Here is a 14,961-nt window from a genome sequence, read left to right as displayed (position 1 = left end):
GTCCAGAATGCCTTTGTTACTCCCAAAGACGAGAGTATTGCAGAGGGCGGCTGGTGTGAATCACGCGCTCACGCCGAGACTCTGCGGAGCTGCCTCGCGCGCGCCACCTCTCCTTCGCCGGAGCAATCTCTCAGACTACTCGCAAATTGTATCACGGAGATGCTTCAGCGCAGGCTCAAAGGTATGAAACCTTTTCTAATTGTCGAGTTTTGCGGCTTACCATTATACTCCTTAGTATCTCGATCAAGACCTACTAAACTCGTCAACTGAGGTGCTTAACCTCCGTCTCAAGCTTGAGTTTGACGAGCACAAGGACATCCGGACCTATCTGCGAAAATGGCAACAGTCCCATTCCAACGACCTGGACCCTGTCCGAGGTCCAGGGACTTCGAACTCCCTGGACGCATCGGCACCCTGGGTGGGAAACATGCTCAACGACAACCGTGAGGCTCGCGATGCCGGAAGCGATGCTCTACGAGCGGCAGATGATTCTTTGGAATTCACGAACTCAGCCGACGAAGGAGAGGGCTTAAATCAATACTTGGAGCCGGGTGATCTGGTGGCAATGACTGCGTAAGTGCAATTGACTTGTCTGTTGTGCAATATTATGGTCGCTAACTTCTTGCGGAACAGCGTTGACGGTATCCTGACATTTGCCATCTATATCCGCTCCATCCATAAACAGCAACAATTCTATACGGACAGAGGAAAATGGCGGATTGCTTTTGCCAAGGATCTTGACTATGTCGTCAAGGGGTTTGTGCCTCCCGAAATGGTTGCGCCCCTGCTCCCGCACGTTCCTGGCGCTGCCGCTCAGATGAAGACAGAGTTCCAATCTGTGACCGAAGGTGGAGTCCCGAGAAATGTTGGTGCGGATCTTCTCAAGAAAATGTACACCTTCGACCAAGACGCGCAGGAGCTGTACCGCGCAAATGCAGCCCGGTTAGACAGCATCCATGACATCGTGGCCGATGAGGAAAATTACCGTGAATATACGTTGGAGGAGCTGACCTGCAAGGCGCTTGATATTGAGAAAGATCAGCTGAACGATGTGCTCTTGTTCCTCGTCCATCGCGTCGCTCACGCCAATGCTTTCTTCATCGAGTATGATAGGAGTTCGCTTTTTGCCAACCATTACCTAGTTAAACCGAGACGGATCGCTAGAGTCCTGGACACGGTCACCACGTGGGCTCACGAGCACCAAGATCACCTTTACCAGAACGTAAATGGTAAGGGGCTTCCCAATTTGAAAGACCATCCTCTGCAGAAATTCGTCCAGAAGGCCCAGCGCCTCATCAAGCGTAGCCGAACCGCGCGCGCGCCAACTACCATGGCCTGCGTCGGTCCAAGTGCTCATCGATTCACTCCGGACCAGGATGGCAAACATATGGTCTATCGTGAAATGGTTACAGAAAAGTTCAGTGACACCGATCGTATGATCATCGAGTACTTACAGCTATGGTGTCTTCCGCCGCGCAGAATGACGTCTGGGACCATGCGCTCGGCCGGTTCGCATATAATGCGTAGTACAGGCATGTATGGCGCTGTGGAACTGAATCCCATGACGGCAACTCTGTTCCTACAAGAATTGGGTGTTTTCTACCCCTGGGAGAATATCCGCTTGTTCGATCAAGGCCTGGCCCTCCCCGGCCACGGCATTTCTCCCAGTTCCGATGCGGCATGGGAGGAAGTCCAAAAAGAGTGCGAGAAGCTCAACTCGCAGGAGCTTTCTGATAAGATGAAAGATGTGCGTACTGACTGGGGTGACTTACCGGTTTATTGTGTGGATGATGCCACTGCCCAGGAGATTGACGACGGTGTTTCTCTCGAGCGCATTCCGGGATCAAACGATACATTCTGGATCCGTGTACATGTGGCCAACCCTACTGCATTCCTCGATTCTGAAGGAAAGATTATGCAGTACGCCGCTTCCCGCCTCCAGACGATGTATGCCCCAGAGCGTACATATCCTATGATTCCGAGCTCCCTCACGCAGAAGCACTTCAGTTTGGCCCCAGGCCGTCCAACTCTCACCTTCAGCGCGAAGATGAATCTGCAGGGCGAAGTTCTTGATACCGACATCACGAATGGAGTGGTCAATAACGTCATCTATATAACACACGGCAAGCTACGCAGTCTTTTCGAACCTAGTTCCGAAAAGGAATTAGAGCCCCTGAGAGTAGGGGGAGAAGTGCCGAAGCGGAATCTGCGTGAGGAGTTACAGGAGGAAGTAGATGAGAAGGATGAGTCCAATTTCCGTACGCTTCGACAGTTGATGCTGGCGTTCCGGGAACACCGACGCAAAAACGGCGCCATGGAATGGCCTTCATCTCCCGACATCTCTCTCTCAATGACTGCAGGGACGGAGCCTTTGAATCCTTCCAATATGATGGTGACGGAAGGCCGTTACGTTCTTGGCGATCCCGTCATTGAACTGGCCCAACAACAAGTTGATCCTCACGAAGTCCCTGATATGACGAAGCGCAACCTTATCTCGACTCTAATGAACCTGGCCTGTTGGGTCTCCGGAAAATGGCTGGCCGAACGCAACATCCCTTCTGTCTACGACGGAACGTACTATCATCCGGAATACCCTAAAGTAACCAATGAGAACCTCTCCCAATACGGAGGGCAAGCTTGGTTGCAATTGGCAGCTCCGAGGGGTATCTCTTCATCCAGTCCCCTCCATCATACGCCTCTTGGTCTTGACACCTATGTCAAAGCAACCAGTCCCCTGCGGCGGTACACAGACGTCCTTGCTCATTATCAAATCGAGGCCGCGCTTCGCTTCGAACACGAGCATGGCCGCCGCCTGGACGCCCAGACGGATGAGCCTGCTCTGCCTTTCTCTCGTGAATGTGTTGATGAATATATTTCTCGGTCCCGGTGGAAGCGCAACCGCATCCGGGAATGTGACCTAGCCTCCAAGCAATTCTGGGCATGCATGCTTCTGTTCCGCGCCTTCTACTTCTCCGAGTGCCCACTACCCGAAACATTCGAGTGCTTGATCCAGCGGCCATACAGCAGCACCTCCATGGCTGGTACGCCATACGGAAACGGATACGCTGCTGTTATCACGTCCCTGGGAGTTCGCTGCCAGGTCTTGATACCTGAAGAAATGTCAGATGCACCTGACCTGGACATCCTCAGTATCGTGGACGCTAAGATTACAGCCGTTGATATGGCACGATCGCTTGTGGTCATGGAAGCAACGCGGGTCGTTAAGCCGTTTGAACGGGTGGGCGAATGGAAGTGATGCATTTGTACAGTGAAAATCGAGTTTTGGCCATCGGTGTTGTTGTTGGAGTTCCGGTAATAGCATCATTTTGAACGCTCTCATCTCTGGTTAATATACGAAGCGTCTGGTGTTTATATTATATGTACCATAGCTTGCAAATAGATCTTATTGTCGATATCCCAAATAGGCAAGCGCAACTAGCTCATGTGACAACCCTCCTCGTCACGCCTCACTGATTCCTACTACTTGAACCTTGAGTGTCCAAACTCCTTTTTCCGGACGCTGTACTACCATTTCCCGCGTGAATTCCATATCCTCAGGGCGCGTCTCGCATAGCTCTAGGTCAAAGCGACGCACAATGGCCGCCAGCGTCATGTACAATTCTGCATAGGCCAGGCTGATCGATAATGAGCCTATGTTATTGATTGAAGGATATTAACTCACTTCATGCCAATACAAATTCTACTGCCACGTGTGAAAGGAACTAGGTATTTGGTAAGGTTGTCCCCCCGTTCAGCAGCTTGGATCCATCGCTCGGGGTCGAAGCTTTCGGGATGTGGGAAAATCGCAGGATTACGGTGGATGAAATAGCTGATTGTGCTGACCGGAGTCTTCATAGGAAAAGTGTCAGGTTTTCATCATCCATTTCGAATAGTTATGCTTACGCCAGGCGGGATCTCGTATCCCTTATAAAATAGTGTCTCTATTGGTGCCACTCGCGCTGGTCTCAAAGCTGCTGCCCCAAGCCGGAGAGCTTCATTGATGACGGCCGTCTACCCATCACAACAAGTTAGTGCTTGGTGTCAATGCTCGCATGTACGTCGGTCTCGAGTGCGTACCAGGTATGGTAGCCGCTCCAGCTGTGCCCAGTTGACTTCACTAGTTGGCTTAGGAATGACTTGCTGCAGTTCTTGCCGGAGCTTGAAATAAAAGTCTTTGTTTCGTAGAAGATGATACGTCGCAAGCGTCAATGTCGCTGCCGTGCTTTCTGTACCCCCGAGGAGGACAATAAAGCTCTCATCGCGCAGGCGAGCTACAGACCGCTCGCTCGCAGGTACAGAAGGATCGCTGAGGGCATGATATATTGTCCTTCGTTTTGCGCCTTCATGCGCTATAGCCTCTTCTGATTGACGGGATATCTGCTCTTGCATGTCATACACATTTGACAATGCAGGACGAACAAGGCGCATGAGCCGTATTGGCAAAGCTTTCGTTAGGGTTGGAATAATTGGGAAGAATCGGAACAAATGGCAGGCACTAGTGCCCTTGGCCAAGATGTCCCATACAATATTTCTTTTCACCAAGTCCCTTTCTCTCAGATACCCATTGTCTTTGCCATAAAGATAGTGTGTGATGATGTCTCCCGTTAGTGCAGTGAAGGCTGTACTTAGCGCGAACACCGCTTGCTCGGCATGTACGCGTTCCAGGTGCCATGCTAGAAGGGACACTTTCTCTTGAACGACACCTGAGAGCTCAAGTACAGCCTTCTTCGAGAAGAACGGATTCAGCGGGGCTCGACGAGCACGGTGAAGATCATGATCGACGGTTGCTAGCGCCGCATATGATGATGCATATGATGATACCATGCGTGGATCCTTCTCACGTTTCCGGCTACACCCAGCATAGATCTCGTCATACATAGACGGGTCGGCAATATGGACTTCTCGCGGGTTTATTCGCACGATAGGGCCTTCATGTATTGTCAGTATTGTGCATTAACAGTGGTCCGGCAGAATACCGTATGCTCTATGCATCTTCTCGATTTCCCATATGAACTTTCCACCACGAATAACATCGTGGTAAAATTCATGCAGGTGAGTGGCAGCTGCTAGTTTGGGCCCTGGGATTTTGCTAAGGGGGTGAAAGTAGATACGGTAGATCGTTCTCACAGAGACACAAAAGACAACCAAGAGTGGTAGAAGAAGGGTGTACATCATGAGAAACCGTCAATTTTTCTTGATTTTTCATCAAAGATTGCATCTTATCGGTGTAATTTGGATTGATACCAGCTACCCATATATAGTAACAGACTCTGCGCAGGAGGCATGCACACCTTGCGAATCCCCTTGACGAGCAACGCTAAGAGGCTCTCATCTTCAGACCTTGAAGTCGGGGCGAAAGTCCGTCCACTGCATTGACTCGTTGGAGTTCGGCGCATTCAGCCAGACCTGACTCATGTTTACGATAGGCGGTTGTCCAGAAGGTACCTATCGTGTGGCTTTCTGCTTCCATTGAAGTCTGCGGCTAAACTAGCTACGTTATATCCCGGTTAGACACAAGTCTCGAATGAGGATCTGGATACACCGAATTAGCGCCAGAGAATCACCATAGTCGGAATAGTGTCACCAGGAATAGCAAATAGTCGTCGACGATCACAATCTCGAGTAACCCACTTGTCGAGATCACGTTGCTATATTCGGGTGCTACTGAGCAGAAGGTGGCTGAGCGAACAGACATCTGGCTTGCAGCTGTGCTAGGGCCGAGGTGAGTACTCGTAAGCTGATCATGATTGTGATTAAGACTTCGATAGTCTGACCGACACAATGGCTTTGTTGTAAGAGGGACGTGTTATATTAATACCATTCATCCAGGACTATAAGCTTTCAGCCTAGTTGTGTACCAGTGTCATTGGATCTGGACCGGCAATATTATATCCAGCGTGTCATCCCGTCTGTCGGTCGATCTCAACAGTCTACGGTTAAGCAGCTAACTGACCATATGAATGCAGGAACTGTGTTATAAACCGCTCCAATATCAGATTTACAATTACTCTAGGGTTTCTGCCTGCGTCCGACTGATTGTAGCGGACATCCGCTGTAGCCGCCACCGCATATTCTCCGAATACTGTCCAGGACATCCGACGCAGGTTTGCTTTAGGACTGCATGATTTACGAGCAGGACCAATACTAGTGACATAAGCCACATGCACGGGGCTATGTTATGACGCACATACGTATGCCATATTCTCCGATATCCAAATAGGCCTGTTGAGTCATTAGTAAGAAGCGAGGCCTTGCAGTATTCCATATGGTGGACAGTACTTTCTTATCAAATGCATACTATGTTATAGAATTATTCTCTCAACGACCCAGTCAATCATATCATGGTTCACTATAAGAGACGGCCACTGAGGGAAAAGGAGATTGTCTCATGCAGGACAACTGCAGCAATCACGCCAACAAGCGGCCCATTCCGCCACCGTTGATATAATCGGGATTCCCGAGTGGCTGTAGACGAACTAGGGTTGGTAAACAGTAAGTAGCGGTGGGATTTCAGAATACTGGTGATGAAGATGTTTGCCATGAGTTCAGAAGATTAGCAGAAACCTCGCAGGAACTTACCCTACTTGGTTGGTACTCGGACCAAGATGCCATGCTAGGTTGGGATGTTGCCAGTACGGCTCTATAGTATGCTCACCGATTCTTTCCACATGGACTTCACTTATCGGGAGGTATCTAAGTTACAGGGATTACTTCGAACAATCAGCATGGGGAAGGATGATTGGCTTTACCCTCGACGGTGATTTGATTCCCTCATTCTTGTAACTGCTTCATCTATGTTCATTGTCAAGTAATATCTAGAGTATCCCTTAGTAAACAAAAGTAAATAGATAAAGGACTAACTTAACAAACAATATACACATCATTTAGACTGGACTCAGCATGCATCCCTACTGCTATACGCGGCGTCTACGTATACACTCTCAATGAGCAGAGAAATGGCTCAGCCATACATACTAATCCAACCCAACCATTCATACAATCTCATCCATGTATATTCACCCTATCATACACACAGTCCTTCTCCCTATGTACTCCATACTATCCATCCCATCCATATATACCACCACTAAACCCCAAAAACCTCCTTAACCAGTGTCTTCTTATTAACTAAATCCCACAACATAGTCAGTCAGTAAACCATCCCAAACCAACATAAACCAAAAAAAAAAGAGAGCGAAAAGAAAGTCAACGGAATAAACTCACCCTTCCCCATCGCATTCCTAGGAATCACCCCCTCCAGGACCTTCATCTCCTGCGGCATTTTATACCCGGCCAACCGATCCTTCAACGCCCTGCGCATATCCATCGCACCCCAGGGCTTATCCCCATTCTTCCCACCTCCTTTACTTCTATACTCGGGCCTGAGGACCACGATCGCGGCGACTTTCTGGCCCCATTGTTCCGAGGGGAGGCCTACGACGGCGGCTTCGGCGATTTGGGGACTATACCAACTATCAGTATTTTGTGAATGGTAGTGGTGGTGGTGGTTAATGTTGTAGATGGAATAGGGGCACTCACAGCGAAAGCAACTCCCTCTCGACTTCCAACGCACTAACCTTCTCTCCGCCCGTCTTGATGATATCGACGCTTCGACGACCCTGGATGAAGTACATTGGGCCTTGGGCCCATTCACCGCTTGAGCCGTGGCCGGCGGTGGGGACGGGTCTGCGGACGGCGACGTCGCCGGTTTTGAACCACGGTCTTTTTTCGGGGTCTGTTTCGTCAGGGACGAAGGATTCTTGCGTGGCTTTTTCGTTGGCCCAGTATTCTTTGAAGATGGTGGGGCCGCGGAGCTGGATCTCGCCTTCGCGTTCACGGCCTGTGGTGGTGTCGAGCTCTTCGCCCGGGTTGATGACTTCGTTTGTTTCGGTGTCGACGAGACGGGCTTCTACTGAGGGTAGGGGCCAGCCGACGCTGCCGTCGACGCGGTCGGTGAAGTCGAGCCCGCAGCTGATGGCCATCCCGACTTCGGTCATGCCGTAGCGTTCGAGGAGGATGTTGCCGTTGCTGAGGTCCGACCAGGCCTTTTTTGTCGGGGTGGGGAGGGCCGCGGAGCCGGAGATGTTGAGGCGGAGGTTCTCTGGGGAGATGGCCTGTCGGGCGGCTTCTTGGGTGGGTGTGGGGAGGTTGGGGAACGAGGTTAGCAGGCGGTTGTAGATTGTGGGCACGGCTGTGAGGAAGGTGATTTTGCTGCGTGGTGTGGATGGAGAGGCTTGGGGGAGGAATGGGGAGGCGAGGCGCGTCCACACGGCGTCGGTGTTGAAGGGGAACATGAATTCGATGGAGGAGCCGGCCAGGATGGGCGTCACGATGGCGTTGACGGTGCCGTGGATGTGGTGTAGGGGGAGGAGGTGGAGGAGGCGGTCTTGCGGGGTGTAGTTCCATGCTTGGAGGAGGGAGGCCGCTTGGGCTGTTAGGGCGGATTGGGGGATGAGGACGCCTTTCTGCGGGTTGTTAGTTTTGTAGATTTGTGGTGGTGTGGAGGGTCATACGGGTCTGTTGGTGGTGCCGGATGTGTAGAGCATCATTCCACCGCGCGATTCCACTCCGATATCCTCCAATGACACTGAACTCTCGTTGTTTGCGCCCACTTTGATCTTCTCCTTGATGTCTAGGACAGGCTCCCGGTCTAGTCCTGCCTTGACGAGTTCTTGGGCCTTCGCTGCGTACTTCTCCGTTGCAAGCAGTACCTTGGCCTGTGAGTTGTCCATGATATACTTCAGTTCGCCCACGGGAAAGGCCGGGGACAGCGGAAGGGCAATGGCATCGCTCGCGAGGATGGAGAGCAGCGTCACTAGTACAGTTTGTCAGCGAGTATCCCATTAATATCATATATGAGATGGTCACAGTACCTACGTAGTCGTAGCTATTCTCAGCCAGAAACGCGACCCTCTCGCCAGACAGTCCATCTTTTCCCCCTCCGGCAGACTGAAGCAGTCGGTCCTTAGCTTGCAGTACGTCGGCAACCAGATTCCCGTATGTGAACGATCGAGCAGACGCGCTATGAACCACTGCCAGGTTTGATTGATCGTGGTCCTGGAGGGCGCGGAAGAGAGGTAGATTCGGCAGGGAGGAGATCGATCGACGAGCGAGAGGTGTCACTAAAGACCGGGAGCTACTCGTAGGAGCACCACATCTCCACGCTAGAAGGGTGTGGAGCGAATGTTGACGAGACGGAGAAGCAATCGAGCCCCGGGAGAGGAGCGGCATCAAGGTGCGTCCGGACATGACTGAAGAGATGCGTGGGAACCGTATGACATGACCCAGCAGCCGTCAGGATATCTCGAGGTTAAAATTGCCTCGTTGCACAGGTAAACCACGTCAATCAATGGATTGATCGATACCCAAGGCAAAAGATAAAGGCGGATTGCGCGACGGAACTGATGTCATTTGGGGAGGAAGCGCATCGGAGCTTTGCGGTCTCGGCAACGGCACTTGCTTTGCTCCGGCTATCGGTGGTTGGAGATGCATCTGAAGCAGCATGTTAAGGTTAGGAAGGATGGTGATAGCTTTGCATGGAACCAGTCAGATTGGCCGATGCTTGTTCTTTCCGGAAGAAAGAATAACACGCCTGCCAGGGTGATGATCTAGTATTGAAAGGCATCTAAATGTGACGAAGCAACGGACAACCCCCGACCTCCGCACCATTCCCAAAGCAGTAACCCGCCCACTCCGTGGCCAATTGCGGTCTCCCGATTCTCATCTCTCAGCATCAAGAATCCCCCCTCCGTATCTCAATAGCTACTTACTACCCAGCATCATATCTCTCTCCCCGCCTTATCTTCCACCGGGACTACCGCTTCCCCCTCAATGCTCCCCCGCGCCTCCCTCTCCGGCTTCCTCCCCCGCCGCGTCTTCTCCCTTACTGCTACCAGAATGGCTTCTACCTCCGCAACCCCCGTCGAAGATCTCATCCGGGAGAAGGTATGTCCACCCACCTACATAGACTACTATCAGATAGTACATTGTTATACTAATTGATAATGCTCAAAGCTCACAACCGCCTTCACCCCCTCCACCCTCGTCATCCGCAATGACTCGCATCTGCACGCACATCATAACGCCATGCGCGGATCGACTTCGAAAGAGACCCATTTCCAGTGAGTCAATACGCCCATCTTCTCTTGATACTTGTCAATCTGACTCATATTTGTCTAGTGTGACGATCACATCGCCCTCATTCCAGTCGAAGCCCCAGCCTGCGCGCCATCGTATGGTCTATGGTTTGTTGAAGGAGGAGATGAGTCGCGAGGGTGGCATCCATGCGCTGCAGCTTCGGACGAAGACGCCGGAGGAGGAACAGCGGGAGGAGGAGAGGAAGGCGGCGAAGGCTTGATACAATATACAGCATGTACTAGATACAGGAAGGGTTGATGTTCTTTCATTTGACTTGATCTGCGATACCCATGAATAAATGCATTATACGGTCGATCGAGTGCGTCCTGCATACAGTTCGTACATACATCAAGGGATATTATTATTAAGGTAGTCGGATTATTACATGTTCTAGCGCCAAAGGTAGGGGCAACGAAGAGACTCTAATATATACACTGCGATAGCATCAAGCGCATCCTAGCCAACGTGCAGCGACAGTAATTCATCAGGCCGCATACGCCCCAAGACGCAGAAACTATACACGACCGATCAGTGGATACAGACAAACAGCGACGAGCGATCAAGCAGACATAGGAGACGATTCAGCAGGTGGGGTGCTTTTCAACCAAGACAAGGCAAAACGACAAAGTGGTATAACAACGGAAGAATCACAGCAAGCGAACGATCCTCGACTGGCTCGGCTTACCGTAAGCGTAGACAAGAAGTAGAGCATCGGACGAGAACACAAACGATAAGAGGTCGTTACAGCCTTGCGTAAACTTGAACGGAAAGCGAACAGAAGCAGGACAAGGTTAATACCTCGGAGGGTATCTGGAGATGAAGGGCATTGGCATGGCGAAGCATTTATATCAGCGCAAGGTCGAGTCATCAGATCAAGCCAAGTATAGCATAGTGCCATAGAAATCACGGGCTCTATTTCGAGGACTTGTTGGCTTCCGTGACACCGACGGCAACACCGACGACAATGGCGATGATGAGAACTGGAGATAGTGTTAGCCTGGCCTATAAAGGGGTATCGTATCGGGACACTTACTGACGACCAGCAGAGCATACCACTTCCACTTTCTCGCCCGACGAGCGCTGGCAATAGCTTCCGTGATCTGGTTGTTCGCGTTCGAAACGTTCTGCGCAACATTGTCTGCATCCTGGTTGATCTGCTCCACAGCAGGCTCCTGCTGGTGGACCAGCTCCGCCACTTCCTGGTACAGGCGGCCCAGCTCCATCATATCCTGCTCGATCTTGCGAATGGCGGCCGATCGCTCCAAAGCGGCCTGCCTGGCGTCGTTGGCCTGTCTAGTCCGGCTGCCCGTAACCTAATCGAATGTTAGCATGAACTTGCTGAAGTCCCTCGAAAGAGCATACCTGGAAGCTCTGCTCCTGGCCCAACAGGACATTGTCCACACCCTGCTCGATCTCCTCGGGGGAAGCTTCGGGGTTGGCGATCTCATAACGTCTGCGAACCTGCTCCCTCAGGCGCTTCTGGAAGTCGGACTGGCATCTCTGGTACTGTTCGATCTCGCGACGGAGGTTCCGGCTAGTGACGTCGATCTGGGTCTGCACACGGCTGTCTCCGGAACCGGGGGTCTGCTTGACCTTCTTCAGAAGATCGCGGAGGTAACGGAATCCGTTGTTCACTTCATCCTCGATGTAGTCCAGAGTCTGCCGAGCGACCTGGTCCTCCTTTCCGGTACTCGAGTCGAGCAAAGCGTTCTGAGCGGCGGCAAGCTGGCCCTCGCGCTTGGCGCGGAGATCGGCAATACCGTCGTTGATCTCTCGGCACTTGTTCAGCAGCGTCGTCGCGTCGGCCGGCTGGTTGTAAGAGCCCATTTCTGATGTGCGATCGCAGGTTAGGCCATGGTCGGGTCAGACAGAGGGGCTGAACGTGGTGCGCTTACCATAGCTACCGTTGCCTTGCTCCATGGCATTGGCGTCGCTGTAGGGGTTGGCATCTTGCTGGCCATAGGGATTGTACTGGCCGTAGCCACCCTGGTTTCCACCGTACTTGAATCGACAAGTTAGCAGACTGTTTGACGATGCGCAAGTGGTGGGTAATAAGGGGTGGGGTAACGGCAAGGGTCAGGATGATGACGTTCTGGGTGTTCGACATACACTCATGGTGATTTAATTATTGTAGTCCTGAGAGTCTTTCAAGTCAAATTGATCGTACAGCCGTCAATTCAGACACAGCGGTCGTGATGCAGCGTGGGTCACTGGTCGCAGCGAGTAATTCCGACAGGTGGACGTAGCTTTCGGGGTTGTACGGGAAACGAGAACGGCGATGGAATTGCGACTACCGCAGAAAGGGAGGATTAAGAGTTTCGTGGGTAAATAGAGTCGGGAGACTGCAAAAAAGGTGAAACGGTAAAAGGTGGAGGAGGGGATAAGAAGGGAACGAAGAGGTAGCAGGCAGGCAGGCAGAAAAAAAAAGCAGCAGTTGAGGGAATGAGGTGAGAAAGAAAGAATGGGGGAAGGACGAAAGAGTGACGGGTGAGACAAGGCGGCTGAGCCACTGGCGGCTGCAAATCCAAAGGAAAGCCCTCGACGGTTGACTGGCTCTGGCCCGCAGATGGCAAATATGTCACTCAACTCAACAACTCTTCTTGAACTTCCAGAAGAAGGGGAGGGGAAAGTAAGGAACGACTGGGGGTGGGAAGGAAATCAAGAAAGAAAGAGGAAAATGAAGCTGTTTTTCTTTCTCTTCTCGCTCTGGTCAATCAGGGGTGAAACCTAGCACTGATGGCTTTTTCTCGATATTATTAGTAGGGGGCGTCTAGCTCGAGCACAGACCGGCCGGCGATCCTCGAGTCCCCTTTTTCCCACGATGATGATAATCAAAACATTCCACCGTCTATGCCCTCTGAAACAGCTCGGTCGGGTCCAAAAAGTGGAATCGCGATGCTGGGCTGAAGGCTCGAAATGATACCATGAGTGATCGAGGTAGATAAAGTGCTGCTGATCGTCGGGGTGCACTTGATGCTATACCCAGTACTTTCTTCATCAGACAGGTCTCTACTCTACTCTCTACACCGGAAAGCAAGAATTGCCCTGACAGAATCACACCCTTACTTGCGACAATCTTTGCTTTTTATTGCCAAGTTTGATTGTGAAGCTAAGATTTAAGAAAGAAGATCCCAGGACAGAACAAAGAGACTAATCGCAACTATCTCACTATGTCTTAGAAAGCTATCCACTCTGTGCTGCTCATCCAACATTCGCAGCTGTTGTGCCCACACAATTTCGTCCCCAAATACGACCGACCATTGACCCTTGAACACCGGCACGAGCTACTTAATTACGTTCCTGGAGCGGTAGAGCGGCAACCTGCACGTCACTGATATGTACCTACTCCATTGGATGTGATCTGGAAACCGTGATCTGGGCCCTGGCAGGGTTGAACTTCAACGGTCTCCCCACCTGCCACCCAGCTTTTCCATGACTACGCGCCCAATCTACCCCATACACTGGCAACCGCTGACAGCGAAATAGCCAGCGATCAAACTCGCAATGAATCAGAAGTAATAAAGCTTTTGACTACAATATGTTAGCTCAATTTCCCCTGACGCCGTTTCCCCACTCTACAATTTCAGCAACGGCAGAACCATGCCGTCAAGTTTCATCTCATTTACTCTCATGCCATCATGCATATTAATCCTAACATTTTCGGACAATGGCAATTTCACACAATACCGTTGCTGAGCACTGCAACACAATAAACAACGGCGTAAGCAGCTGAGCTCATCTCAGCTCAGCGCAGCACAATGGAATTTCCACAGCAGCTCCACAGCCGCGATCTAGCTTGGCCAGCGTGTGCCTGTCTAACCCACAAGCGAGAGTAAAATTAGCAACACCGAACTCCATTCGCGGTGCAGGTGCATGCATCCATTCTTCGAATCATGCTTCTAGGAAGGAAATGTCGGTGTCTAAATGGCAATGTGCCCACCGCCACATAACTATCAGAGTAGTTTAGTTTGAGCTGAGCCTCAAGTGGGTGGACAAGACACTGCCCCATTCAATTCAATCCTTCGGTCGGGGCTAGTCAATAAACCTCAGGCAGCCGTTTTTCCACTCAGTCAAGAGGTCACATGCTCCCAGGCAGTGAACTCTCACGTTACCCCATATATCCCTAGCATATTGATTGTCGCGTGGTCTGAATGCTTATCGCTTTGAAGAAATCAATAGGTGGGTTCATGCGATGAACCTTAATTTTATTATGTCGCAGTAAGGGATATTGAACGTATATTCAAGTAGCATTTGGTACCTACATGAAAGTACCTTGAACAAGCAGACATATACTGTGACATTAGAACAAGGGTCTAGATGACATAAAGTCGAATGTTTCCCTACTTGAATTAAACACTCTACAAAAATCAGGTCTCTTCTAAATGAAGCCAACTGACCCTTCATCACCAACCAACGACCCTAAAAGTAGCCAGTACTGTGACAACCACCAGACCTACAATACTACCCGAAACGAAGAACAAATTACACAACATACAGACAATTTCTTAAGCCATCATTGAACACTATACGGAGTACAAAGTAATCGATTAACATCATACCCACAAGCGCAATCATTACCACAACCACAACCACAACCACCAAGCCCGAGCCACAGACCCAGCAAACCCAGCCCAAGCCAACTTACGGTCTAGAATCCTTCACATCCTCCCCCATCCACAGAACCTAGTATCCCGAATCCATGGAACTGCAGTAAGGGTCCATAGCTACTTCACCTAGTCAGAACAATTTGCAGTTTGTACTCGCCAGCCGGCCAGACATCCGAAAATCACCCCCCCCCCCCATAACCAATTGCCATGACCTGAA

At 51.0% G+C, this 14,961-nt stretch overlaps 6 protein-coding genes across 6 annotated transcripts; 2 read left to right on the top strand and 4 right to left on the bottom strand.

The window, feature by feature from the left end:
* Positions 1-7: 7 nt before the first annotated feature.
* On the top strand, positions 8-3,305 carry BO79DRAFT_236569 (exoribonuclease II; the record flags this gene model as incomplete). The annotated part of the gene is made up of 3 exons (XM_025684597.1): positions 8-181; positions 236-573; positions 634-3,305. 3 exons carry the CDS (start codon positions 8-10, stop codon positions 3,254-3,256), a joined length of 3,135 nt encoding a protein of 1,044 aa, XP_025541768.1. The 3' UTR covers positions 3,257-3,305.
* Positions 3,306-3,460: 155 nt separating this feature from the next.
* On the bottom strand, positions 3,461-5,320 carry BO79DRAFT_281175 (cytochrome P450; the record flags this gene model as incomplete). The annotated part of the gene is made up of 5 exons (XM_025688133.1): positions 4,977-5,320; positions 4,078-4,928; positions 3,904-4,011; positions 3,683-3,849; positions 3,461-3,635 (listed from the first exon to the last, which is right to left on the bottom strand). Exons 1-5 carry the CDS (start codon positions 5,173-5,175, stop codon positions 3,461-3,463), a joined length of 1,500 nt encoding a protein of 499 aa, XP_025541767.1. The 5' UTR covers positions 5,176-5,320.
* Positions 5,321-7,087: 1,767 nt separating this feature from the next.
* On the bottom strand, positions 7,088-9,551 carry BO79DRAFT_244295 (acyl-CoA synthetase; the record flags this gene model as incomplete). Its single annotated transcript, XM_025685354.1, has 5 exons — positions 8,874-9,551; positions 8,514-8,815; positions 7,540-8,465; positions 7,225-7,463; positions 7,088-7,128 (listed from the first exon to the last, which is right to left on the bottom strand). The coding sequence occupies exons 1-5, from the start codon at positions 9,247-9,249 to the stop codon at positions 7,088-7,090; spliced, it is 1,884 nt and encodes a 627-aa protein (XP_025541766.1). The 5' UTR covers positions 9,250-9,551.
* Positions 9,552-9,766: 215 nt separating this feature from the next.
* On the top strand, positions 9,767-10,444 carry BO79DRAFT_286338 (BolA family protein). The gene is made up of 3 exons (XM_025688459.1): positions 9,767-9,945; positions 10,015-10,121; positions 10,180-10,444. Exons 1-3 carry the CDS (start codon positions 9,832-9,834, stop codon positions 10,355-10,357), a joined length of 399 nt encoding a protein of 132 aa, XP_025541765.1. The 5' UTR covers positions 9,767-9,831; the 3' UTR covers positions 10,358-10,444.
* Positions 10,445-10,759: 315 nt separating this feature from the next.
* On the bottom strand, positions 10,760-12,477 carry BO79DRAFT_82260 (syntaxin). Its single transcript, XM_025689788.1, has 5 exons — positions 12,247-12,477; positions 12,033-12,138; positions 11,500-11,966; positions 11,171-11,450; positions 10,760-11,117 (listed from the first exon to the last, which is right to left on the bottom strand). The coding sequence occupies exons 1-5, from the start codon at positions 12,250-12,252 to the stop codon at positions 11,050-11,052; spliced, it is 927 nt and encodes a 308-aa protein (XP_025541764.1). The 5' UTR covers positions 12,253-12,477; the 3' UTR covers positions 10,760-11,049.
* On the bottom strand, positions 12,290-13,995 carry BO79DRAFT_226691 (uncharacterized protein; the record flags this gene model as incomplete). The annotated part of the gene is made up of 6 exons (XM_025683814.1): positions 12,290-12,383; positions 12,623-12,777; positions 13,002-13,125; positions 13,484-13,573; positions 13,717-13,788; positions 13,895-13,995. 6 exons carry the CDS (start codon positions 13,993-13,995, stop codon positions 12,290-12,292), a joined length of 636 nt encoding a protein of 211 aa, XP_025541763.1.
* Between the last annotated feature and the right edge of the window lie 966 nt (positions 13,996-14,961).

Source organism: Aspergillus costaricaensis (genome assembly GCF_003184835.1).
Source record: "Aspergillus costaricaensis CBS 115574 unplaced genomic scaffold BO79scaffold_9, whole genome shotgun sequence".
Lineage (NCBI taxonomy): Eukaryota > Fungi > Ascomycota > Eurotiomycetes > Eurotiales > Aspergillaceae > Aspergillus > Aspergillus costaricensis.
This window is presented reverse-complemented; position numbering and strand designations above follow the sequence as displayed.